Below are 26,014 nucleotides of genomic sequence, written 5' to 3'. Positions count from 1 at the left end.
CCTGCTTAGTTTGGTTATGCTTCTTGATATCCTTCCACACCTAGCTGTCTACTTGAGCAATGGTTCTTATCCTTCCACACTTAGTTTGGGACTTGTATTGTCATGTCTTGCTGTTAGAAGTTACTAGCATTAGAAAGGTTGAGTTATTAGTCATTTTTTTCAGTTAAGTTATCATGTCTTGCTGTTTTTCTATTGCTTAAGTGCTTGAACTCATTTCCTATCATTTGCAACAGTTGCTGCTTCTACTACTCTCCTATATGGCAATAGCTTGCGCTGCTACTTTTTTTTGTTGCTATCTAGCAATTCTTGTTTGGCAGCAGTTGCTGCTCCTTTGCTGAGTTAAATGACATGCATACCTCTCTTCTCTCTTCTCTCTTCTCCTCACCTCTCTTGAACTATCTTCTCTCTTCTCCTCACCTCTCTTGTCCTCTCTTCTCCTCTCTTCTCTCTTGTTTGGCAGCAGCTGCTGCTCCTTTGCTGAGTTAAATTATATGCAGACCTCTCTTCTCTCTTCTACTCACCTTTCTTCTCCTCTCTTCTATTTTCTCCTCTCTTCTCTCTTGTTTGGCAGTAGCAGTTGCTCCTATTCTGATTTAAATAATGTGTAGATCTCTATTCTCTCTTCTCTCACCTCTCTTCTCTCTTCTCTCTTCTATCTTCTCCTCTCTTCTCTCTTGTTTGGCAGTAGCAGCTGCTCCTTTGCTGAGTTAAATGATATGCAGACCTCTCTTCTCTCTTCTCCCTTCTACTCACCTCTCTTCTCTCTTGTTTGGCAGCAGCAATTGCTCCTATTCTAATTTAAATAATGTGCAGACCTCTCTTCTCTCTTCTCCTCACCTCTCTTACTACTCCTACTACTACTCCTCTTACTACTCCTACTACTACTCCTCTTACTACTCCTACTACTCCTCTTACTACTTGCTACTCCTAAGTGGCTGCTGCTCTTACTCTACTACTACCACTCTACTACTACACTTACTCTACTCTACTACTTTCTACTTACTACTACTACTTACTACTTCTAGCTACTAATTGTTGGCTGCTGTTGTTTTTTTGCCAAATCTCCTAGGACTCGCCCAGGACTTGTTGTCATGTCTTTTGCCATTAGCTGTTGCACTATGTTTGTTAAGCAGCTGTTGCTTTTTTTTGCCAAATCTCCCCTCTCCTCTCCTCTCCTTTGTTTTGTCGATGATGAAATTGTCCAAGTCCATACATTATAAGGAATATGAGCTGATGATCAAGAATTTGTGAGGAACTTGGCATCATTAGCAGCCGCCCCTTCATTACCTTCTCCTCTCTTCTCTGTTATGATGCCTTGATGCTCCAAGTTCATGATCAAATGATGATTGACATAGTTTCTGAGGCCTCTACTACTGCTACTACTAGTTTTTTATATATATTTTTTGACATGTTTCTAAAGCACACTTTCTTACATCTATTAGAACAAAGCATGAAATAATGTCGCGGACACCAGATAGTGCAGTCTGATGCCCCGAGCATGATGAGCAGCCAACCTATGAGGAGCAAGCACTAGAGGACCAGCTAACTCAGGAGCTGTTCGATAATGAGTTAGAAAAGGATCTAGAAGTGATGCATACTCAGGAGCAGTGTGACGAGGAGGAAGGGGGAGCAGAAGGAAGAGCAGGAGAGGCTGCTGAAGACGAAGAAGAAGAGGATAATGATGATGATGACTCAGAAGAGGTCTATGTAAGTCTCGAGGATCCTTTCCCACGTGAAGCCAGAAGGAGGTCAACGGAGGAAGATTTGGACAAGGATTTTGACCCGAACGAGGAGGTAGGGAAAAAGCCTTAGCTTGTAAATTTTGCTAAAGCTTTGGTTGTGTTACCTCTACTAACACTTTGACCTGTCGTATATATAGGTTGCTCCTAAAACTCAGAAAAGACGACGTCGACATCTGCGACATCTCGCTGGACATGACGGAGTAGAGGAAAGGAGAGCAGAGGCAACAGCCACAGAGATGGATCATGATGCCTCTACTCCACAACCTCAAGACACAACCACGACTACCAAGCCTAAGAGGAAACGAGGGGATAGAAAAGGAAATCTATATCCAGATAAGGCATGCTATGTGATAACGGAGGTCAGGCCAGCAGGGGAGATCCTTGAGCTAAAGGAATTAAGAGGACGATTCTGTAATGCGATCGGGGCCCTAGTAAGAGATAAATTGAACCCTAGCAATCCCTAACTGGAAAGAGATACCAGAGAACAAAAAGAATGAACTATGGGATAGGCAGCTGAAGCTCAATTTTAGATTTCCGGAGGGTAAACACGAACTGGTGAAAAATGCTTTTAGGATGATGGGAGAGTCATTTCGACGTTGGAAGTCGGAGCTCAACACGAAGTATATCCAAAAGGGGTTAACTCCATTCAAAGAGTTCGACAAAATAACTCCTAGTCAATGGGAGGTGCTCATGGCTCAGAAGACTTCACTAGAGGCATTAGAGCTTCAGTGCCCGTAACACCGAGCTGACAAAGAGGAACAAACACCACCATCATCTAGGCCCTAGTGGCTACTATGCCAAGGAAGAGCAGTTTAGGAAGATGGATGAAGAGGTCACAGCTGCTGGGAATATCGATGTGACAAATTTGAAGGTATGCTCAAGGAATTGGATATATGCGAGGAGTACAGAATCATCCGGCAGGTAATCTTAAGTTTAATAAGCGGGAGACCCAAGAGGCAGTATCAAGGATACTGAAATATGCTGAAGACAAGGAGAAGGGCTCATTCAATCCTTCCAGAGAGAGGGATGAGCTTAGCCTTGGTTTGGGAAATAAGGAGCACACAGGCCATAACAGGGGGCTAGGGAAAAGGATGACCTAGAAGCAAGGATTCGAAGAGGACAGGCACATGTATAAGAAACATGGCAGAGACCAGGAGACTAGTCTTGAGCTCCAAGTAAAGGCTCTAGTTGCGAAGGCACTGGAGGAGCAAGGATTGTCTATGGAGCCACGGATATTAGTGACGCCGTCGGGAGAACTAACATTAGTTGGCAGCCCTCCAAAAGTTCCTAGCAACCAAGGTTCCACTACAGCCACAACCCCCGTCGATCGCATACGGGAACCAACTAGTTGCACCTTGGTGTTTCTCAGCGGCCAGCAGAACACTGTGATGGAGGTGGCAATGGGTGTGGCACATCCTCCCAGTGGCTTACACTACAATAATAAGATACCGTCGGACTACACTAGGGTCAAACTGCATATAGTGAAGCCCGAGTTCATGTAGTGGAGGATAGACTATGCAACTCCCGAGGGTCTGGTGTTACTCGGAGACATTATGGGGCAGTTCATCCTCTGGCACAAATAGGACATTATATTACTACTTCTTCGCTGCCTCCCCGTCTCCCAAATTTTGAGCGAGTTGTTGAGGTTGGGGAGATATTTTCACCATCTCATGACCACATTCCTGAGATGCCACATTCTTCCCCGCCTCCTAGCAAGCATGTGCCTGATGAGATGCCACAACCTTCTCCAGCTCATACCGAGCAAGTGCATGATGAGATGCCATAGTCTTCTCAATAAGCACAGCTGATACATGAACAACGAGTGCCTCCTGAAGAAGGTGATGCATAAGAAGATGAGGACGTGCCTAAATGGGAACTTCAAAAGAAGCATCCAATCACCATAAGGCTAGTTTATGATCCGATCAAAGACGTCTCATCGATGTCCAAGTGGTTTTCCCATGACCAGTTAAAGCCTGAGAACCAAGTTAAAAAAGTCCCATCATAGGGTTCTAAGGAGGCCGTCACTAGCAAACTCCACCAAATTGCAAAGCAGTATCCAAATGTTGATGTCATCAAATGGTCAAAGGATTGCCCAAAAACATATGAAAGAGGCAAGCCCTTCCTACCAAACCGGGACATCCAGCACCTACCACTTGGAATGAGAAGGTTCCATGATTGGTACTTGCATGTTCTCCCAACGAGCATAGATCTCATACAAGCATGCTTCCCCACCGGCACATTTGGAAGCCCAGTCGGGAAAATTGTCTTTGACTTCAATGACATGCACGCATGCTTTCACCTAGGAGAAATGGAGCTGAATCTAATTCGCACATGGTGCCTGTAAGTCCTTGTCCTCCTGATATGATATGAATGTAATCTTTGAATTTTGTTGTAACTAACCCACGCCGTGATTTGTAGAATGCAAGTGCACATTATCAAACAAATGCCAAGTGTGAAAGCCGGGTATCTAGACCCTCAAGCTATAGCCCAAACAAATTTTAATTACCCTAAACGGTGGACACTAGATGCCAAAGAGCTAGCTGCTGCAAAGACTCTTTGGGAGAAAGAGCACATCCGTACGGCGAAACTAAGAGAAGAGTCCCTTAAGGTTGCGGCATACATTGCCCTGGCTTTCAAAACTCTCCAACAACACTCTACTATATGGCTACCATACAACTTCGAGTAAGTTTAACTCTATACTTAAAGCTTTGTTCGATATATTTTATTCGATGCAAAAGGGCTTATCTAGTTCTATGATTAAATCCATGCAGCAACCACTAGATTTGTATAGCCATCGATGTCGGGAGGAGCATGGCATGGGTCTTTGATTCAATAGATAGGGACCCGGTGACATACAAAGACTTCATATCGATTCTCAAGACGTATACATATCGACAATTCTCATTAGCTTATATGTTTGTATACGTACTTGTAACGTTCACTTTTGGATTCTAACAAGTTGTATTTGCTAAAATAATTCAAACAGGGCATTTAGGTTCTATGTCACTAATCATCACGGAAGGCATGATCCAGCAAGGAAGGAAAAGCTGGCTATAAAAACACTATGTGCAGTAAGTGTAACTTCTTTAGTACTCCGTTACATGGCTGTCAAAAGCATTACTTAACATTTTCATATGCAAAACACATAGTGCCCCAAGCAGAAGCCTAGGAGTGTACATTGTGGATACTATATATGTTCAATGATGAGTAACATCGGTGCCTACAGGAGACACCCCTTAAGGGTAAGTTTGAACCTCTTCACCCGTAGTATAAAAACTTCGTACATGGTATGAAATACTAAACCAAAACTTGTTCTCTTGTAGTGGAGAGAAGAGAAAGAAATGAAAAGAGACCCATACAAGGATGACCAACTCTTAGAGCTCGTCGGTGACCTTTGCAACTTCATATTGGACCAGATTGTACACGTCAAAGGCGCCTACCATGACCGAGAGTCTGACTTAGGTACAAATCCTCAGTACCAACACCTTCGTGAGACTGAAAGGCTAGCTCTAGGACGTTGATAACAATGTGTATAGAATTTATATATTTAATGATGGGTTGTATATATTCTTTTGAATTGGACTTGTAATTGTAGTTTATATAATACTCTTGTGCTTGTAGTCGGGGTCACGGGGCGTTCGGCAACGCGAACGCGGTTCGGATCGCGGGGCGTTCGGCAACGCGATTTTGAATTGTAAATTTGAATTTTTTGACGGAAAAACGTACTGTAGGAGCGGTTCTAGATTGAACCGCCCCTACAAATGCATAATTTATAGATACGGTTCGGTAGGGGCGGCTGGCCAAACCGCCCCTACAAAGGGTTACCAGCCACCCCTACAAATGCTTTTTGTAGTAGTGCAAAGTGGCATATCTCAGATGCGCATTGAATTGTAATGGCACTGTTCCAATATGATGAATAATAATGTCCTCCCTACTCTTTTATAGGAGTTGGAATAATCGAAGATTTGGCAAGTGATTTATTAAAGAATTTTAGTGGATGATCAAACCCTCGTTTTTGTGTTTCCTGATTTTTATGAAGATGGTTCTAACACGATCCTATCTTTTCTGAAAGTTGTAACTCGATCCTATTGAGATGACATGTGTGGTTGAATGAGCACGACAGGACATGATGCAGCATGCTTTCCTAAATGGAAAGAAGCACTGAGTCACATTCATTAACTGCAGTTTAAGCATATATAGTATAGAACATGACTAGGTTGGATCAACTGGTCCACCTCTCCTATAGTATAGAAAGAAGAGCAAAGAGAACTCACTTGTCACTTGGTCCACATTGAGTCGAGTAAAGGGGATGCAACAGCTAGCTAATTACAATATTATCCAAGTGATGCACATCAATTATCCAGCGGCAGGATAAGAAAGGTTTGACATTAGAGAGATAATTGGGGAGGGAGGGAACTAAGCAAGCTACATACAGCGGCCATGTATCCTGCATTATGCAGGTGATGAACTCATCAGCAAGGCAAAAGCCGGGAGCGAGCAGATGCTAGGGAGGTTAAAGAAACCCAGGCATTCACCCTTGGCCACCGGCGGCCAATGGCAAACCAGACAAGTGCTCTATCAGTTCGGCCACATGCTCCACGCCGGCGACAACACACAGCACACATCCGTCCCTATCTCGGCCGCGCGGCGAGACCGTGGGCCGATGGGGGCGTCGGGTTTGGTGGGGATGATCAACAGGCGGATGGAGACGTGAGCAGGGAGGCGATGGCCGCTGCTGGGACACGGCGGCCTGGGACTGGAAGCACCAAGGAGGAGCCTGGACTTACTGAATAACTGAAAGCTCCCATTCTGAGCATGCCACTTGCAACCGCACGCACGACTGCCACCAAACACTGCAATTTGCAACTGAAAACCCACCACCTCTCTTTTGCACGCACACCCAGGCAATGACGGCCAAGCGAGCGCGAGCCTGATGCAGGATGCACATGCCTGATCAGTGGTCACTGATGCACCCACCTTGTGCATTCTTTGATGGAGGGAAGGTGGTCCTCCCCTCCTCCTCCCATTCGTTCCTGTTCCCAGGTAAGATGCCACAGTGGTCAGCATGCCGACAGTCAGACGATCGCAGCTCGCTTCTCGAGCTAGATCTTGCGCCGTGTCTGTGCACACATGTTGTTGCTTTCTATCTCGACAGATCTTGGCACGCTGCTCCAGTGGTCCTTCTCTTTCTGTGTGTGCTCTTACTTATCATCCACTGTACACTCACCATGTTGCGTCGTGATGTTCATGCGTGGAGCTGTTCCAGAAAGGTTCAACTGAGCTTCTTGCTCCCAAGGAACATGTCCAACAGCACCCTACAAGATCCAGCCACCGAATCAGATCTGCTGTGAACTGTGAAGACATGTGTCACGCGAGGTGTCACCTTTTCATCACACTTGCTTCCGTAATGAGGGAAACAGGGCTTCTGTTTGATGACTCCACTCATTATTTTGTTTTGTTCAGTACTGTAACAACATGCTAACATTGACAAGATGACACATAGAAAGAGTGACCTCCAGCTAAAAGCATGTCAAAGTCCATGCTGACAGGATCTTCGGGAACTCCCTCACAAAAAGAAGGATCTCAAAGAAACTCAAGTGAACAAAAAGCCCTCTGTTCTTTCAGCCTGCTGCCAACTTGAAATATGGCATGCAGCTGCTACTGAACACTTTCGGTGCTAGCATCCTGTCAAACAAAAAAAGAGAACACAGCATTGGCACATCGTCTTTGGCTTTAGCTATGCACAGGTACCAAAACAGTGAGAGGAAGAAACTGACCGACAGCATCTGAGTCGACAGGTGCGAAGGGTAAGGAAGCTAGTCGAACCAACTAGGATCCGTTTAGGTAGTTAGAATATAGGGCCGCTTACAGGTAAGTTATGAGAATTAGTTGATACCGCGACTAGGAGGCGTGTAAATATAGTATGCGTTCAAGAGACTAAATGGAAGGGTCAGAAGGACGAAGGAGGTGGACAATACATGTTTCAAGCTTTGGTACACAGGGACAGTCGCGAATAGAAATGGAGTAGGAGTTTTGATTGATAAGAGCCTCAAGAATAGTGTGGTGGGAGTGAGAAGGCAAGGAGATAGGATTATCTTAGTCAAGCTTGTCATTGGTGATATGGTCTTGAACGTAATTAGTGCGTATGCCCCCAAGTAGGCCTCGACGAGAGTGCTAAGAGACAGTTCTAGGAAGACTTAGATGGCCTGATTAGAGTTGTACCTATTAGTGAGAAGCTTTTTATAGGAGGATATCTTAATGGGCATGTAGGTACTACAAGCGCAGGTTTCGAGGCAGTTTATGGAGGTTTTGGGTATGGTAGTAGGAATTAGGAGGGGGAGGAAGTTCTGGACTTCGCAGTAGCTTTTGACCTGATGATAGCCAACACTTTCTTTAGAAAGAGAGAATCTCATCTAGTGACCTTCAGTAGAGGGACAACACTCTAGCAAGATTGACTTTGTCCTCGCAAGAAGAAAGGACAAACGAGCATGCTTGGGTTGCAAGGTGATACCAGGGGAGTGTGTTGTTTCTCAACATAAACTTTTGGTGGCAGACTTTTGTTTTCAGGTGTGTGTGCCCATAGGGATAAACAAGCTAAGATTGAAAGAATAAAGTGGTGGAAACTAAAAGGGGGGACATCAGAGATATTCAGGGTAAGGGTTATCAAAGAGGGCTCTTGGAAGGAAGAAGAGGACATAAACAACATGTGGGAGAAGACGGCAACCTAACATTCGGAAGGTGGCCTCAGAGGTGTGTAGAGTAACCAAAGGAAGTGGATGCCAGGCTAAAGATACTTGGTGGTAGAACGAGGAAGTCCAAAGGGCTATTAAGGAGAAGAAAGAATGCTATAGACGCTTGTACCATGACAGGAGTGTGGACAACATAGAGAAGTATAAGGTGGCAAATAAGACTGCAAAGCGAGCTGTAAGTGTGGCAAAGGGTAGAGCGTACGAGGATCTTTACCAACATTTTAGTACGAAGGAAGGATAGAAGAACATTTATAGGATGGCTAGGGTTTGTGAGAGAAAGACAAGGGACTTCAACCAAGTTAAGCGCATTAAGGATGAAAGGGAGCATCTCTTGGTGAAGGAGGATGAGATCCGACATCAATGACAAGAGTATTTTGACAAATTGTTCAATGGTGAGAATACGGACACAACCTTTTAGTTAGGATGACTCTTTTGATGACACCAATAGGCGCTTTGTGCGGAGAATCCAAGAATCTGAGGTCAGAGAGGCGTTGAAAAGGATGAAAGGAGGTAAGACGATGGGACCGGATGGTATCCCAATTGAGGTGTGGAGATGCCTTAGGGGACATAGCTATAGTATGGCTAACCAAGTTGTTTAACCATATTTTTCGATTGAACAAGATGCCTGACGAGTGGAGAAGAAATATATTGGTACTGATCTACAAGAATAAAGGGGATATTCAAAGTTGTACTAATTTCCGGGGAATTAAGTTGATGAGCCATACTATGAAGCTATGGGAGAGAATTATCGAGCATCGCTTGAGAGCAATAACACGGGTCTCTATGAACCAATTTGGTTTCATGCCCGGAAGGTCAACCATGGAAGCCATTTTCTTAATAAGACAAGTTATGGAGCAGTATAGGAAGAAGAAGAAGGACCTACACATGGTTTTTATTGACTTAGAGAAGGCTTATGATAAAATACCAAGGAATATTATGTGGTGGGCTTTGGACAGACATAAAGTTCCTAACAAAGTACGTCGGGCTCATTAAGGACATGTACAACAATGTTGTGACTAGTGTTCGAAAAAGTGATGGAGACACGGATGACTTTCCGATTAGGATATGACTACATCAAGGATCAGCTTTGAGCCCTTATCTGTTTGCCTTAGTGATTGATGAGGTCACAAGGGACATATAAGGGGACATCCCTTGGTGTATGCTTTTCGTGGACGATGTAGTGCTAGTTGATGAAAGTCGGACAGGAGTGAATCAGAAACTGGAGTTATGGCGGGAGACTTTGGAGTCCAAAGGTTTTAGACTCAGTAGAACTAAAACTGAGTATATGAGATGTGACTTCGGCACTACTACTCGGAAGAAGGAAGATAATAGTTTGGAAGGTCAAGTAGTGCCTAGGAAGGATACCTTTCGATATTTAGGATCAATGTTACACAGAGACGGGGATATTGATGAAGATGTTAGCCATAGAATCAAAGCAGGGTGGATGAAGTGGCGTCAAGCATCTGGTGTCCTATATGACAAAATGGTGCCACATAAGCTAAAAGGCAAGTTTTATAGGACGGCCATTAGACCTGCTATGTTGTATGGTGTAGAATATTGGCCTACGAAAAGACGACATGTTCAACAGATAAGTGTTGCGGAAATATGTATATTGCATTGGATTTGCGGTCATACAAGAAGGGATCGAGTTCGGAACAATGATATACGTGATAGATTAGGGGTAGCACCAATTGAAGAAAAGCTTGTCCAACAGCGGTTGAGATGGTTTGGACATGTCCAACGGAGACCTCCAGAGGCACCGGTGCGTAGTGGAATCCTAAGCCAAGATAGTAACGTGAAGAGAGGCAGAGGAAGACCGAAGTTGACTTGGATAGAGGCAATAAAAGGAGACTTGAAAGGATGGAATATACCCAAAGACTTAGCCTTAGATAGGAGTGCTTGGAAAACAGCTATTCACGTGCCTGAATCTTGATTGCTTCTGCTGGGTATCAACTCTAGCCTACCTCAACTTGTTTGGGACTTAAAGGCTTTCTTGTTGTTGTTGTTGTTGAGTACCTGTGGAGCAAAACCATTGTGAAGGCCTCATTCCAGCATTCAGCACACATGTCTCACCATCAACTGAACTGCACCTGAAATACCGCGTAGTGAGATAAGCTGTTGGACGCGGTGTTAAACTCATTCCAGGACTAGGAGAAAATTTTGACTGTTTCTCAAAGTGAGTGGAAATAAAGGTGCCCCTGAAACTAACCAGGAATAAGCAAGCCCTAGACTCTACAAAGATGTCCAAGTGAGCAGAAGAAACTACCTATAAGGAAGATCAAGACATTTAAAAAGGAGCTCAATTGGCCCATGCTCAGTGTGAACTGAAATTCATACACATGTATGTGTTGATGTTTGATGTCTGAACACAAAATTAAAATATCATCAGGCAGCTTTAATTTCTTTTAAGATATAATGCAAAACTTGAAGAAAGGAGAAAACTCGTAGAATTGACAAGACTCTAAAATACAGATACGCCACTGCAATAAAGTTAGGGGCTTAAAAGCTTAAGTTCTTGGTCATTGAAAGCCTAATAAAATTTTCACTCAAGAAACAAAGACTCAAGCTGCGGGAGTTGCCATAGCATCCACTGGCAAAAAAAATGATAGATAACACACAGGAAATATAGCAGTGGTGGAAGATGCGACTATTATCTTGATTAGGTCATGAATGCAGGGTGACCAAGTGGTAAACAAATTACAGTGGCACAGAAATGTCAGGGAAATGATAGAAGGAACAAGAATGAGAGGTCATGAGAAATATTGACCCCATGTAGTCTTCAAAAATATGTTTAACAGTTTGCAGAAAAAGGAAATCTGTTTCAAAAAAACATAGGAAAGCCCACTATGACGCCACAATGTATCTGACATCATAGGGCCTGTTTGGATGCTGAATACCGACCCAATCCTGCAATCCACATGGATGCTGGGAATTTAGTTCAAATTCCCTGTGCATCCACATAGATAGGCAGGGCTTAGGCCCATCCAAAACAAGGCCTCAAGAATGGATTTGTCTGCAGTTCCAAACTTAGAACAGTAATAAAGTACATGCAGCGTGAAAAAAAAACATTTTTTAGAAGATAGAACAGTGACAATACAACAACCAGGCCTTTCGTCCAAAAGTTAACTTTACACTTCCATCCCAGTGAACGATGAATTGGATTGAAAAGCAAGCCACAACATGGTGGTACAGAATAATGAAAGAAAAAGGTACAGGAAGCAAACTCATATTGTTGCGTAATGTAAATTGTATCGCTCTAAGCTATGACTGCTAAAGAGTCACCATTCTGGTAAACCAAAAGTAAAGCACTGTTAATCAGAATATTAAAAGGTTATATCATTTAGATAAACGGGCATAGAAAGTGATGTAGAATTTTAGAGGCCTAGTCTTTCGGTGAGATGATATGCCTTCCAATTGTGAGGGTGACTCACACGTTCCAGGCTATTGACCAAGAGGTTCCAATAGCCTAGCAACCGCTGAACCAACCCTTGAGATGTTATCAGCCTAGCCAAAACCAAGCTGACCTGACCATTAATGAAAGAAAACCAGCAAAAACAAGGTACAACCAATCTTAAATTGCAAGTATGTAGTGAAATATTAAGATGGGGCTTTGAGTAGAGGTTGGTTTGTTGGTCTAACCGACACAAGAGACAACACAAGCAGTAGTTTTCAAAGGAACTGAACTGAACTAAAACAAAACCCAACTCTTACATATGGAGGTACCCCTCCTTTTATAGCCAAAATGACTGTTACTACAGTGCATGCTACTACAATATATTGACAACAGCTAATTCTATTACTACTGTTAATATGGAGGCTGTTCCTATGAATCTGGACAGCTAACAAGTAACAAACAAATAGTTTAGCCTACTATACTCTAGCTGGCTGCAAGTGGTGAGTGCCTGTGGACAGCCACAAATACAGCACAAACTATCAGCTCAAATATCTTTATCTTCAATGCCAAGGTTCCTGATTAGGAGCATATTTCGATCTCTTCTTGTGTAAAATTTGTGAATTGTTGGCCTAGCTTTAGGTGGTGGAATGAATGGTACTATAGATGTAGGTGGTATGGTTGTATCTGTAGAATTGATGTCCTCATCATCCTCCCCTTCTTGGAATGGAGTCGTCCTGGACTCAAATTCACCTTCATTTTCCATGTATGGCTTTAAATCTGAAACATTAAAGGTGGGACTAGCCCCAAAATATGTAGGCAGATCCAATTTATAAGCATTATCATTTATCATCTCTAGTATACAAAAAGGACCATCAGCTCTAGGCATTAACTTTGATTTTCTTAAGTTTGGGAACCTATCCTTTCGCAAATGTAGCCAAACTAGATCTCGAGGTTCAAATGTGATTTCCTTTCTACCTTGACAACCTATAATTTTATACTTTTCATTCATGTTTTCTATGTTTGCTTTAGTAATTTCATGCATTTTTAAGATCAAATCAGCACGTTCTTTAGCATCAAAGTTTACCTTATCTGAAGACGGTAGAGGCAATAAATCAATTGTTGCATGAGGCATTAAACTATAAACAACTTGAAAAGGACACATAATGGTCGTAGAATGTATTGAATGATTATAAGCAAATTCTATGTGAGGCAAACATTGCTCCCACATTTTCAAATTCTTCTTTAGAATAGCTCTAAGCATGGTTGATAGAGTGCGATTAACAACTTCAGTTTGGCCATCTGTTTGGGGATGACATGTAATAGAAAATAGTAACTTTGTCCCCAATTTAGCCCAAAGTGTCCTCCAGAAATGACTCAAAAATTTTGTATCACGATCAGAGACTATTGTATTAGGGACTCCATGTAAGCAAATTATTTTCCTAAAGAATAAATCAGCAATATGTGTAGCATCATCACCTTTATGACAAGGTATGAAGTGTGCCATTTTAGAGAACCTATCCACGACAACAAAAATGCTATCCCTCTCCTTCTTTATCCTAGGCAGTCCTAGAACAAAATCCATCAAGATATCCTCCCAAGGAGCACTAGGAATAGGTAGAGACGTGTATAAACCATGTGGGTTAAGATGTGACTTAGCTTTTTGACAAGTGGTGCAGCGTGCCACATAGTTCTTGACATCACGTCTCATCTTTGGCCAATAGAAATGGTCGCTTAGCACATCTTCTGTCTTCTTGACACTAAAATGTCCCATTAGTCCATCTCCATGGGCCTCCTGTAATAGCAAAAGACGGACAGAGCTAGCTAGAATGCATAGCTTGTTAGCACGAAATAAAAGCCCATCACTCAAAATGTACTTATTTTAGCCCTTTTCTTCCTTGCAATGCAACATTATTTCTTTAAAATCAGCATCATGCTCATATAGCTCTTTGATAGTTTCCAAACCAAATATTTTATAATCAAGTTTGAGATAACATGGTATAACGTCTAGACAATGCATCAGCAATGATATTTTCCTTTCATTTTTTGTGTTTTATGATATAAGGAAAAGATTTAATAAATTCCACCCATTTTGCATGTCTACGATTTAGTTTGTTTTGGCTTCTAATATGTTTGAGAGACTCATGATCGGAATGAATCACAAATTCCTTCGGCCACAAATAATGTTGCTAGGTCTCTTAGGTGCGAACTAAGGCATATAATTTTTTATCATAAGTAGAATAATTCATATTAGGTCCACTTAATTTCTCACTGAAATAGGCAACATGCTTACCATCTTGAATTAATACACCTCCAATGTCTATCCCACTAGCATCACATTTGAGTTCAAAAGGTTTACCAAAATCAGGAAGTTGGAGTAGGAGAGCATAGGTGAGTTTCTCTTTGAGGAGGTTGAAGGCATTCTCCTGTGTTCGCCCCCCAATGGAAGGGAGCTCCTTTCTTTGTCAACTCATTCAATGGTGCTGGCGATGATACTGAATTCTTAGACAAAACGTCTATAAAATCCGGCAAGTCCAAGAAAGCTCCGTACTTGTGTGACTGTGTTTGGAGTCGGCCAACTCTTGATGGCATCAATGTTGGCTGCATCAACTTCAATTCCCTACGGGGTCACAACATAGCCAAGAAACGATACTCGATCTGTGCAAAATGTACAATTTTTGAGGTTACCAAAACATCTCTTAAAGCATTAAAAACAGCACGTAAATGCTCAAGATATTCAGAAAGTAACTTACTATAAATCAAGATATCATCAAAGTATACCACCACAAATTTTCTAATGAAAGCACGTAGAACTTTGTTCATCAATCGCATAAATGTACTAGGTGCATTAGTTAAACCAAAAGACATGATTAACCACTCATATAAGCCAAATTTAGTTTTAAAAGTTGTATTCCATTCATCTCCTAGTTTCATTCTGATTTGGTGATAACCACTATACAAGTCAACTTTGAAGAACATTTTAGAACCACTTAATTCATCAAGCATATCATCTAACCTAGAAATAGGGTGACGATATCTAATGGTGATATTATTAATAGCCCTACAATCAACACATATATGCCATGATCCATCTTTTTTGGAACCAAAATAACCGAAATAGCACAAGGACTAAAGCTTTCACGTATATACCCTTTGTCAAGCAAGTCCTGCACTTGATGTGCAATCTCCTTTGTCTCCTAAGGACTGGTCCTATATGGTGCACGATTGGGTAGGGAAGCACCTGGTATTAGATCAATTTGATGTTCAATTCCTCATATTGGTGGCAGCCCAGGTGGTATTTTATTTGGAAACACATCTCCATACTCCTGCAAAAGGTCAGCAACAGCAGGAGGCATAGGAAGAGGCATATCCTCATATGAAAATAATGCTTCTTTGAACATTATAGCAAAGCAAACAGAATTACTTGCTGTCATCTCAATAATTTCAGATTTTGTAGCTAGTAAAACAGGACTTTTCAACATAATTCCATCTTTCTTAGCATTAGGTTCTTTCCTATTATTTGAAGCAAGTTCCTTAGCTATAACTTGATTTTCATTCTTGCTAGTTTCCTTATTCTCTCTATTAGCTCTTTATATTTCATCTTTTAGAATAGCTTCAGGAGACATAGGCAGCAAAGTAATTTTCTTCCTTTTAAACATGAGCGTGTACTGATTGGTTCTACCATGATGCAATGTATCTCTATCATGCTGCCATGGTCTTTCTAATAACAAAGAGCATGCTTGCATTGGAACCACATCACAATCAGCATAAACATGATATGAACCAAGTGAAAATTGTATCCTCACAATACGAGTTACCTTCAGTTTACCACAACCGTTGAACCATTGAATATTGTAGGGCCTAGGATGTTGTTTTGTGGTTAAGCCAAGCTTCTCAACCATGTCCATGCTTGCCAAGTTGTTACAGCTTCCGCCATCAATGATCACCTGACATGATTGGTTGTTGATGACAAATTTAGTTTGGAACAGATTGTAGCGTTGACTCTGTTCAGCTTGTTCCATATGCACGCTAAGCACACACTGTACAATGAGACTCAAATACTTATCTATTGATTCAGCACCATACTACTCTTCCTCTTCCTCTTCCTCGTTATCATAATGATTACCTACAGGGTCAGTTGCAAGCATAGTATATCCTTCCTCAATATCACTAGTTGACATGTACTCACCATTGTCATTGATTAGAAGAGCTCGCTTGCTAGGACAGTCCCGTATCATGTGTCCATAGCCCTTACAGTGATGGTATTGTGTATCTCGTGATCTTCCTGATGAATTAACTGAAGAGGAACTTGGGGCAGGGGCTGGTGCTGGGCTCTTGTTTGCCTCAGGTGCACGTGTAGGTGTAGTAGAGGAAGTAGGTTGCACACGGTTGTTGGAGAAGCTTGGTGCAGGTGTGTGGCTAGAGGAAGTTGTGGACGTCTTTGCTTGCCTTTGATTTGGCCAACCTGTAGAAATAACCCCAGAAGGGCCCCTTGTCCTTTGTCGGTCCTGCACTTCTCTTTTAGCTTTACAAGCAAGGTGAAATAAACGAGTAATAGAATTATATTCTTTATAATCAAGTATGTTCTAAATTTCCCTGTTAAGGCCCCCAAAAAATATAGCCATCTTAGCTTTCGGTGTTTCTTCTAACCCACAACGTAGAATACCAATTTGCAATTCCTGATAATATTCTTCTACATTATTATTACCTTGTTTCAAGCATTGCAATTTATTTAATAAATCACGAGAAAAATATGAAGGTACAAAACGGGCTCTCGTAACTCTCTTCATACCCTCCTAGGTAGTAGGAACATCCCTATTTGTACAACAGTATTCTTGCCACCAAATAGATGCAAAATCAGTAAACTCACTAGTGGCGGCTCTAATTCTTTTATTATCAGGGATATCATAACACTCAAATTTTTGTTCTATGGCCATTTCCCAAGTGAGATATGCATCAGGATCATATTTACCAGCAAAAGGAGGTATTGAAAATTTTATTTTCAGTAGAGGATCATCACGGTCTCATACACCTCGGCGGCGGTGGTGGCGTTGATGCGCATGGTCGCTATTTGTATTAACCACACCATCTAGTTCGGTATGCAGCGTAGTCATCAATAGCAGCAGTAGCACGAGATGTTGTGGTAGAAGATAATTGTGCTTGTTCAAGTTGCACTATGCGAGAGTGGAGGGTTGTGATGATTGTGTTGGTGCTGTTCAAAGCCTCTCTGGTCTCGTTCACCAGTTTTGTGATGTTTTCAGTATGTTCATTTAGCAAGCGTGCCAAGTAATCCCTGGTTGCTTGTGTCTTTGGTGTGAGGGATTCGGCTTCCTCACCTTGTTCACCTGCCATTGTTAGCAGCAAACAACAAATAATACAACAAGATTATATGTGCCTACCAACGACTAGGACATGGAAAGTGGACATTCAAAGGCACTCAAACTCAAACTCTTACAAAGTACTTACAGGTTCTTACCAAAATCAGCAGGTGGTGCAACTGGCAGCTAGGTTAGCCTCCAATGATCTTTATGGTTGAGTTCAGCCAATGCAAGCTTATGTTACCTGAATGACTAGTAGAGAGTGTAGCTAGGGCAGGTTTATTTATATAGCAAGGATTAGACAAAATCAAATCAGTAGGTGCTAAATTGAAAATCTGCTCAAAGTCCTAGTCAACATTGTTGGCCCTATAGAAGACTAAAAGCTGGTTAACAAGCTTAGAAAACAAGGGATGGAAAAGAGCTGCAAACCTGCAACAAGGCTACCACTTCTGGTTTTTTTTCAGAAGTGCAACTCAATCACAGGCTATAACTAACTTAGTTTTGGCAAGAAAACCAAAAGTAGACCAACAAAACAAGTGCACACTTGTTGTTATTCAAATGGTCTAGCACTAGAACAATACAGACAGAATATGACTCCTCTCTTTCTTTCTTTCTTTCTTTCTTTCCTTTTTTTAACTCTAGTGCTGTATTTACTGCAGCCTAGCACTTGCAACTGGACAGCTATCTCTCAGTTGCTAAGGTTGCCAAAGACAAATTTACTTTCTCTTCTTTCTTTTTCAAGATAGATCTCAACTAGAAGCTTTAAGCAAGAACTATGACCAGCAACTTAACATATGACAATGCAACCCAGAGATTCAACAAAGCATAAATTGAAAAGAGATTGCAAACTAGGCTCAAACTAGTTTGGATAAGGTGTGGCAAACTCTCTCTGTTTTTTTTTGGATTATAGGTAAAAGAACACTACAACTACTAAAAACTCAGTCTCACTGATTAACCATTGCTCCGATATCAGTTGATGTGGAATTTTAGAGGCCCAACCTTTCGGTGAGATGAGATGCCTTCTAATTCTGAGGGTGACTCACACATTCCAGGCTACTGGCCAAGAGGTTCTAATAGCCTAGCAACCGCTGAACCAACCCTTGAGATGTTATCAACCTAGCCAAAATCAAGCTGACCTGACCACTAGGGTCTGTTCCTGCAAAAAATGGAAGAAAAGTGAAATATTAATATGGGACTTTGAGTAGAGGTTGGTCTGTTGGTCTAACCGACACAAGAGACAACACAAGCAGTAGTTTCCAAAGGAACTGAAGTGAACTAAAACAAAACCCAACTCTTACATATGGAGGTACCCCTCCTTTTATAGCCAAAATAGCTGCTACTATAGTGCATGCCACTACAATGTACTGGCAACAGCTAATTCTATTACTACTGTTAATATGGAGCATGTTCCATGAATCTGAACAGCTAACAAGTAACAAACAAATAGTTTAGCCTACTATACTCTAGCTGGTTGCAAGTGGTGACTGCCTGTGGACAGACACAAATACAACATAAAATATCAGTTCAAATATCTTTATCTTCAACACCAAGGTTCCTGATTAGGGAGCACATTTCGATCTTCTTGTGTAAAATTTGTGAATTACTGGCCTAGCTTCAGGTGGTGGAATGGATGGTACTATAGCTATAGGTGATGTGGTTGTATCCATAGAAGTGATGTCGTCGTCATCAGAAAGGGCACATCGTAACAAAATATGGTTTTATCGAGTAAAGGAAACCATTCAGCTGAGCTAAAATACATGACTACAAGCTCTCAACAAAGCATTTCTCTTTTCCGTGGAAATACCTCAGGACCTCACCATTCTGTGTACACTGCAGTGTAACCAAGCAATCCCCACACACAGGGGCGGATCTGCCAGGGGGGCTGCCGGGGCTCAAGCCCCCCCCTACCCTGGCCACGCCATTGGAGCCCCCTTAGCCCCTCCATGAATTTTTCAGCCATTAACAACTGGGAAGAATGTGCTGCAGTGCTCCCGACGGAGGATGAAGATGAGTTTTGAGTTGAAGATGAGTTCCCAGCCCCCCGTAAATGTATTTTCTAGATCCGCCACTGCCCACACAGAGAGCAATTTTCATATCAATTTAACAGAAGAATGTGAATCAAGAATATATATATATATATATATATGACCTGCATAAGTTCATGTGTTCAATATTCACTTCATCGCATGATTGGTCATCCCCATGTGTACTTTATAATGGAACTAATCAGAACTGAGTGCAATTTAGAATGCAAATTCACATAATTCAGAAGTTGCAAATGCACACTCATTAACTTGTTGTGCTCTACATGGACCAGTTAAATAACTCTGAACTTGGCAGTGGGGCCCAAGGTAGCATCGATCCAGCGGCGGATCCAAAGGGGGGGCTGGGGGGGGGGGGCTCCAGCCCCCCTAATGGCTTGATTTCAAGCCTAATCACTGTAGCAAAATCTTGATTTCACCATTAAATTTTCATGCAAATCAACATCTCCATTGTTTTAGCCCCCCCTTATCCCGCATCGTGCATCCGCCACTGCATCGATCTAGTATTATGTGGCAAACTATGCTGCATAAATGGAGAGAATGACTCAGTTGCATCGATCTGGTTATTATTGTTGTGCTCTACTATGCTGCATAAATGGCAGCAGGGCCCAAGGTACCAAGGTCAGGAGGACAAAAGGAAGTTGTTCCATTTGTGAAGCCATGAGATGCAGCTAAGTTAGACAAGTATAGAGAACTTTTTTTTCAGATGAGTATAGGACCATTGGATATATGCCAAGAATGGGATTTTTTTTTTTAGACAGAGGATGCCAAGAATGGGGTATGCAGAGGGGGGAGCACATGCCACCAAGGCACTAATCAATTCAGGTATGAATGACTCGGTAACTATTAGGTAGTGATATAGGCTAGTAATGATGTTTTGCAACATTGGCCATTGGAATTCAGGACAAAGGATACTAACCACTACATGTGATTATGTATAATGTAATGTCTGCTACACATTTTCAAGCAATGTTATAAATAACAGTGAACCAGTTGCCATCATACCTTACAATGTTTGTGTGGTATGTGACCTTGTAAGCAGTTCGATAGCTACCTATATGTGCAGAATAAAAACAATTAAACAGATACTTGTTATGTAAGAGGTCATTAAATTTCATACGAATGCCTATAGATATGATAACCTCAATTCCTCAAAGAAAAAGTACTCCCTCCGTCCCATTGAAAGTATCGTTTTTGACTTTCTTGTTTGACTGTTCGTCTAATTCAAAATTTTTGTATAAATATTATTTATTTTGTTATAACTTATTTATTATTAGAGATACTTTAATAATGATTTATTTATTTTATTATTTGCATAAAAATTTTGAATAAAACGAACAGTCAAACAAGAAGTCTAAAAGTCAAAAACAACACTTTCAATGGGAACGAGGGAGTATTTATTATGGGGCATACATGCATGCAATTCAAGGCCCACTCAACCATTGCATCAGTCTATTTAACTGCTAAACGTAATCATTGTATCAATTTAAATTGTAAGTCGTTTTAGCTTTATCCTAAGTCAAACTTCTCTAACATTGACCAAGTTTATAGAAAAATGCACAAACATCTGCTACATCAAACTATATTCATTGCATACACCAGGAAATAATATTTTGATAGTGGATTCATTTGATATTGTAGATGTTAATATATTTTTCTATAAATTTGATCAAAGATAGACAAGTTTGACTTAAGACAAAGTCAATACGACTTAAAGTTTGGAACAGAGGGAGTACTTAACTGCTAAATATAGCCACTAAGCATACAGCATCCTACCACAGTTGTTACTACTGTGTGTTCTGCCACTTGCAGGGTCATAAAGACCAATATTTACCGTGCTGGCAGCAACAAGATTGAACTGCAACTAGCATGCAGATGCAGAAAAATCACATTGGTCTGCAATGATACATGGAAACCTAAGATCACAGATTCCCATAAAAAGTGGTCTGTCAGGAGTAGTATTTATAAATGTTTCCACAAAAAGGCATCTTTCTACAACTCTTTTGAGCATTAATCTGTGAGGTGAGGGGTTCACTAGAACCCTTACAGCCACTGGATCTGCTAATAGCCAAATCTTGCAGCCAGCTACAATCTAATTCACTAATTGGTACTATTAAATTGCATCATGCTACACACAAGGTAGGACAGGTAAATCACATTGTTCCTGAATTCAAGATATATGGTCATCTAACATCATCACTCTCCATGAGTCGATTTTTAGATGCTGACCTCTTTGAGCTTTTACCGGAGGAATCTTTGGCCTTACCAAACTTCTTGATTGGCCTTTTCAGTGACATTGTATAGCTTTGCAGATTTTGCTGCCCTCTAAAGTTCTTCGACGACTGTACTACCTCATCAAAAGCCATGGACAGTGCATCTTTAGCGACTGCATAGATTTCAGAGGATTTTGAACCTTCTTTTGCAAATTTTACCACATGACAGCACAAATCATTGAACCTTGCAGTTGAAGGATCCTCACAGTCTCCCCTCAGATCAGTGTAGTTTTCAGCGGTGACAATATTTTTTGCATGCTTTGTCCAACGTTTCAGGATATAAGCCTTTGGAAGGTCACGTACTCCTTCGATAATGAAAATCCGGAGAGCATGCCTGCACAAGATACCACAGCTCTCAAACAGGCAGCAACTACAATTCACCGTGCTTCGATCGGGATTGAAATAGACGATATGTATCTCCTCATCACCTTCATATCTCTTGACACGATACTTGTGTACTGTATCATCATCAAGTCTCTCTGCATGGTACCCAAAAGAATCAACAAACTGCCCCTGAAATAAGGCAAATATTGTGCTAGTGAATATTGAACTCCCTTGTTTTTCTACTGGTGAGGCTGTACTCAACGCTGGCATTTGAAACATTGTGAAATAATCTGCCTGAACTTCAGCTTCAAATGAACTAGAAATTGCCTGTCCAAGTTGCCAAACTGCCACCCGCAATTCAGTCTTGGAGGAAAAGTACTTCTCAATAGCCTTCTTGATACTTCCACATGTTGTTGGCATCAGGTTTCTAGGATAAAATGCCTTTTTTGTGTATGCCGGGGCCCATTGTTGGCGAATATCATAGAGAGACTGTAAAAGCTCATTGTTGCTGAGCTCATGCTTTATGATGACCGAGTTCCAACCTGAGTCAAACAGTTCTTCTATTCTGGGCCCATCAATGCACTTCCTTAGATCAGTTACGAAAGCCTCTGGATCTGGGAACGTACCATGTAGATCCTCCTTCATTGTGTCTAAGATATGCTTTTCACAGAAAATATGGTGGGTATTGGGTAATACCTTGGCAACAGCAGCTGCCATTCCTCGGTTCAACTCTGTTAGCAAAGAAACAGGCGGACCCATGTGCATTGCTTCAAGCCATTTCTCAAACAACCATGTAAATGATGCTTCAGAGTCATCAAGAAGTAGTGCACAGCCAAAAACAACAGGCTGCACATGATGATTGACACCTGAGAATATGACGATAGGGATAGTCTCCTTGTTTTTCCGATATGCTGTCTCAAACCTAACAGCATCACCAAAATGGTAGTAAGCCATCCTAGCTTTAGCATCAGCCCAGAAGATATTGGCAGAGTGCTCATTCTTTTCATGCTGCACAGCATAGAAAAATGAAGGGTCCTCTTCCTGTCGCTTCTTAAGGTATTCAAATAGGCTTTGAGCATCCTCTGGCCCTAAATCATTATACCTCATCTCTCTAGGATGCTGAGAATCTTGGCCATTCAGAAGGAGATTACGTGTGTCCGCAAAATTATTTGCAATGACAAGTACCTCACCTTGTGACCGAACACAGTGAACTTTGCTTGCTGGTGCTGGGTTCAGCTCATGGGCATGCTCTAGGATGAGTTTGGAGACCGTCCAGGTATCTTTTCCCTTCCGAATTATCTCAAACAATGCATCGCAACCATCCCTCGAGGGGTCCAATGCACGTACTCTCTTGGTATCCTCTCCATTGTTCTCCCGCCCTGAATGGTATCGATGCCTAGAGCACACAAGCTTCAGCATCTTAAGTGATTCATCTTGCGACTTGCGGGACTGACGTACACGAGCTTCAAAACCCACACGGCTGGCATACGAGTAGTAGAATGTCTTGGCGGACTCAAGGGACTCGAATTCCATACCAATGTAAGGGTCAACCACAGTATCACTCTCGATGGCGATATACTGCACTCGACTGGGCAGCCCAACCTCATGATTGTGCTCCTTGACAAGCTTGGTAACAATCCACTTGCTATCACCTCTGCGGAGCACCTCGAGCATGGCATTGCAACCCTCCCTGATGGAGGCAGCGCGCTTCCTCGTCTTCTTCCCAGCCGCGACGACACGTTTCTCCTTACTGAACCCTTCCCTTGAGCACACAAATCTTAGCATGATAATGGACTCACTGCACTTAGACTTGCGTGACCGGGCAATGCGAACGGAGAACCCAACACGGCCAGCATAAGCAATGTAGAAGGTCTTGGCAGCCTCACCGGACTCAAACTCCATCCCCAGCCGAGGCTCCAGGCAGGCGTCCGACTCCACCGGGAACAGGTCCCTACAGACGGACTGCGGCTGTGCCGCCGCCGCCGCCGCCAGCGGTGGCTGAGCTTGGTGGTCGACGATCTGGACGCTGTGCAGCGGCATCTGGTCCACGTGGGGGCTGACACCGAGGGAAGCCCAGAAGTTGATGCTGTCGTCCTCGAGGTCCGCCACCTGGGGCTCCATCATCCCGTGCCCCGCCGCCAGCTCCTCGACCTCCGTTACCCTCCCGCAATCTCCTTCCCCGTGTTATCTCCTACACTCCAACAGCAAACCAAAAACCATGGAAACTCCTCGCAGACGCCGGCCGCCACGCCCAATTCAAGAACCAATCCAACTCAGTGCGTGTTTGGTATGGCTCCCAGAGAGGCTCCGGCTCCGGCTCCTGGAGGAGCCATACCAAACACCACCGCCAAAAACAGCTTCGCCGGCAAAGCCGCTTGGGAAGCCGGAGCCCTTTTATACTGGGAAGGAGAAGCCACGAATCGAGGCTTCTCAGGGCTCCGTCTGACGATTGCGACAGCAAAGACGCGATTACCCTCTTCTATGCTCCTTGCTTGGCTCGTAGGCGACGCCGGCGTGGTGCTCCACCATGGAGCGAAGCCTTGGAGCAGCGGCAAAGGCGCTGTGCGGGCGAGCGGCGGCGTGTGCAAGGTCCTGTGGGAGGCAGCGCGCGGCGGCGTGGGAGAGGGCAGCTCTGCGTGGGCGAGCGGCGGCGCAAGCGCCGGGTGCCACTGTAGATCGAGCGGCGGCGGCTGTAGGTGAGAGTTCTTTGAGACGAGCGTGCGGCTTATTGGAAGGGACAAGATAGGGTTTGTTTAGGAGAAAAAAAGGGACAAGGTGGGTAGAGGGTGCCGGCCATTTTGGGCCTTGGCCCATACGGTGTCTGATTGTTTACTTTAAATATTGTTTGCTAAGTTATCAAAAAAATATTGTTTACTTTAATCATGCACAATCGAAGAAAGGTTGTCAATAGCTGCATTTTTGTTTCTCGTGTGCACAACCAAATTAAATAATAAGCAAGGGCACTATAGACATTTGATATTTTCATCAATTTAAAAAATACAGGAGCAATCGTTTTGCCAAATATTTTTTTCAAAAGGGTTTCGGCTCCTTCAGATAAGCCACTTCTTGAGAGGAGCCAGAGCCGGAGCTATTTTTGGAGGAGACAGAGCCCTGCCAAACAGGCCCTCAGCTTCTAGCGAGCTCCGGCTCGGACACTCCAACCCCTACCAAACTCCTACGAAGAAGCAAGAAATTTGAAGCTTTGGTAACTCTGTGAATACGGTGGAGGAAGTAAAAGCAGGTGGCTCCAATTGTGGAAATGGGAAGTAAAAGCAGGTGGCTCCAATTGCGGAAATAGGGAGCAAGAACCCTAGAGAATTGACTTGGTAAGACCTTGGATTCAACCGAAATGCAAGAAAAGAGGCTCGAATTGGGGAGAGGACAGACGGTACCTCTGGTTCCTTGATTGGCTGTTGGGCGCTACCTGCGGCGGCTACCGCTATGGACAGCGCCTCCTTTTGCGTTACTTTCACTTCATTTTCTCCCCCCCCCCCCCCTTATTCTTTCTTTTCTCCGCAATAAAACCGCTTCATCATGTTATTATTGTTGTGTGTAGTTTAACTCATTGAAGTGTTTTAGTTGTACTCCAAGAGTAGTGCTTAAATCTTTTGTTTTCTTCTCTTCGGTAAACTAGTGTTAGGCTTTCTCGGGTAGCCGAGAGTAGTTTAGATGTTATTCCACAAGTGTTAGGGAACAACAGCCACACCATGAGGCGGTGGATCATGTGGCTGTGTGTTTAAATTCGGCAACCGCGGTGCTGCTCCTTTGGAAAATGGCACGAATCCCAAAGCAGCCTATTAAGCTAATTAATTATTTTCTTTGGATCACGGTTGGGCTCAACCCGTCCAACTCAGCCCTGAGTCCAGCCCAAAGCAAAAATAACCAAGAAACTAAAAGTAGTGTAATATGTTTTCTTCACAAGTATGGTTACATTTTAAGGATAATGGGACTATTTCAAGAGAAATGCTTAATTCCTAACGAAAAAGATCAATGTCATCATGTTGCTACATGCTAGACACAAATGAATAGGTGTTTTCTACTATTTACATAATCTAGTAGCAAAATCAGTAGAAAAAACGGATGGTCCCTAGATGGTCCATTGTCTATAAATGGTCCTCTGGTTTTCTCTAGGGAACTCAAAATACAAGATATACTCCTCTTTTGAAATGCATATC

The 26,014-nt window shown here is 42.6% G+C and overlaps 1 protein-coding gene across 4 annotated transcripts; it reads right to left on the bottom strand.

Annotated features, from left to right (window-relative positions):
• Positions 1-10,700: 10,700 nt before the first annotated feature.
• Positions 10,701-24,562, bottom strand: LOC136500500 (protein FAR1-RELATED SEQUENCE 9-like). 4 transcript variants are annotated; one of them, XM_066495863.1, is made up of 3 exons: positions 21,472-24,562; positions 20,248-20,296; positions 10,701-10,757 (listed from the first exon to the last, which is right to left on the bottom strand). In XM_066495863.1, the coding sequence occupies exons 1-2, from the start codon at positions 23,961-23,963 to the stop codon at positions 20,293-20,295; spliced, it is 2,496 nt and encodes an 831-aa protein (XP_066351960.1). In that variant the 5' UTR covers positions 23,964-24,562; the 3' UTR covers positions 10,701-10,757; positions 20,248-20,292. The 4 variants fall into 4 exon arrangements, with proteins under 4 accessions (XP_066351960.1, XP_066351959.1, XP_066351957.1 ...); XM_066495862.1 differs by lacking the exons at positions 10,701-10,757; positions 20,248-20,296 and adding an exon at positions 17,954-18,356; XM_066495860.1 differs by lacking the exons at positions 10,701-10,757; positions 20,248-20,296 and adding an exon at positions 18,988-19,268.
• Between the last annotated feature and the right edge of the window lie 1,452 nt (positions 24,563-26,014).

The sequence above is a fragment of the Miscanthus floridulus genome, chromosome 13 (genome assembly GCF_019320115.1).
Source record: "Miscanthus floridulus cultivar M001 chromosome 13, ASM1932011v1, whole genome shotgun sequence".
Taxonomy (NCBI): Eukaryota; Viridiplantae; Streptophyta; class Magnoliopsida; order Poales; family Poaceae; genus Miscanthus; species Miscanthus floridulus.
This window is presented reverse-complemented; position numbering and strand designations above follow the sequence as displayed.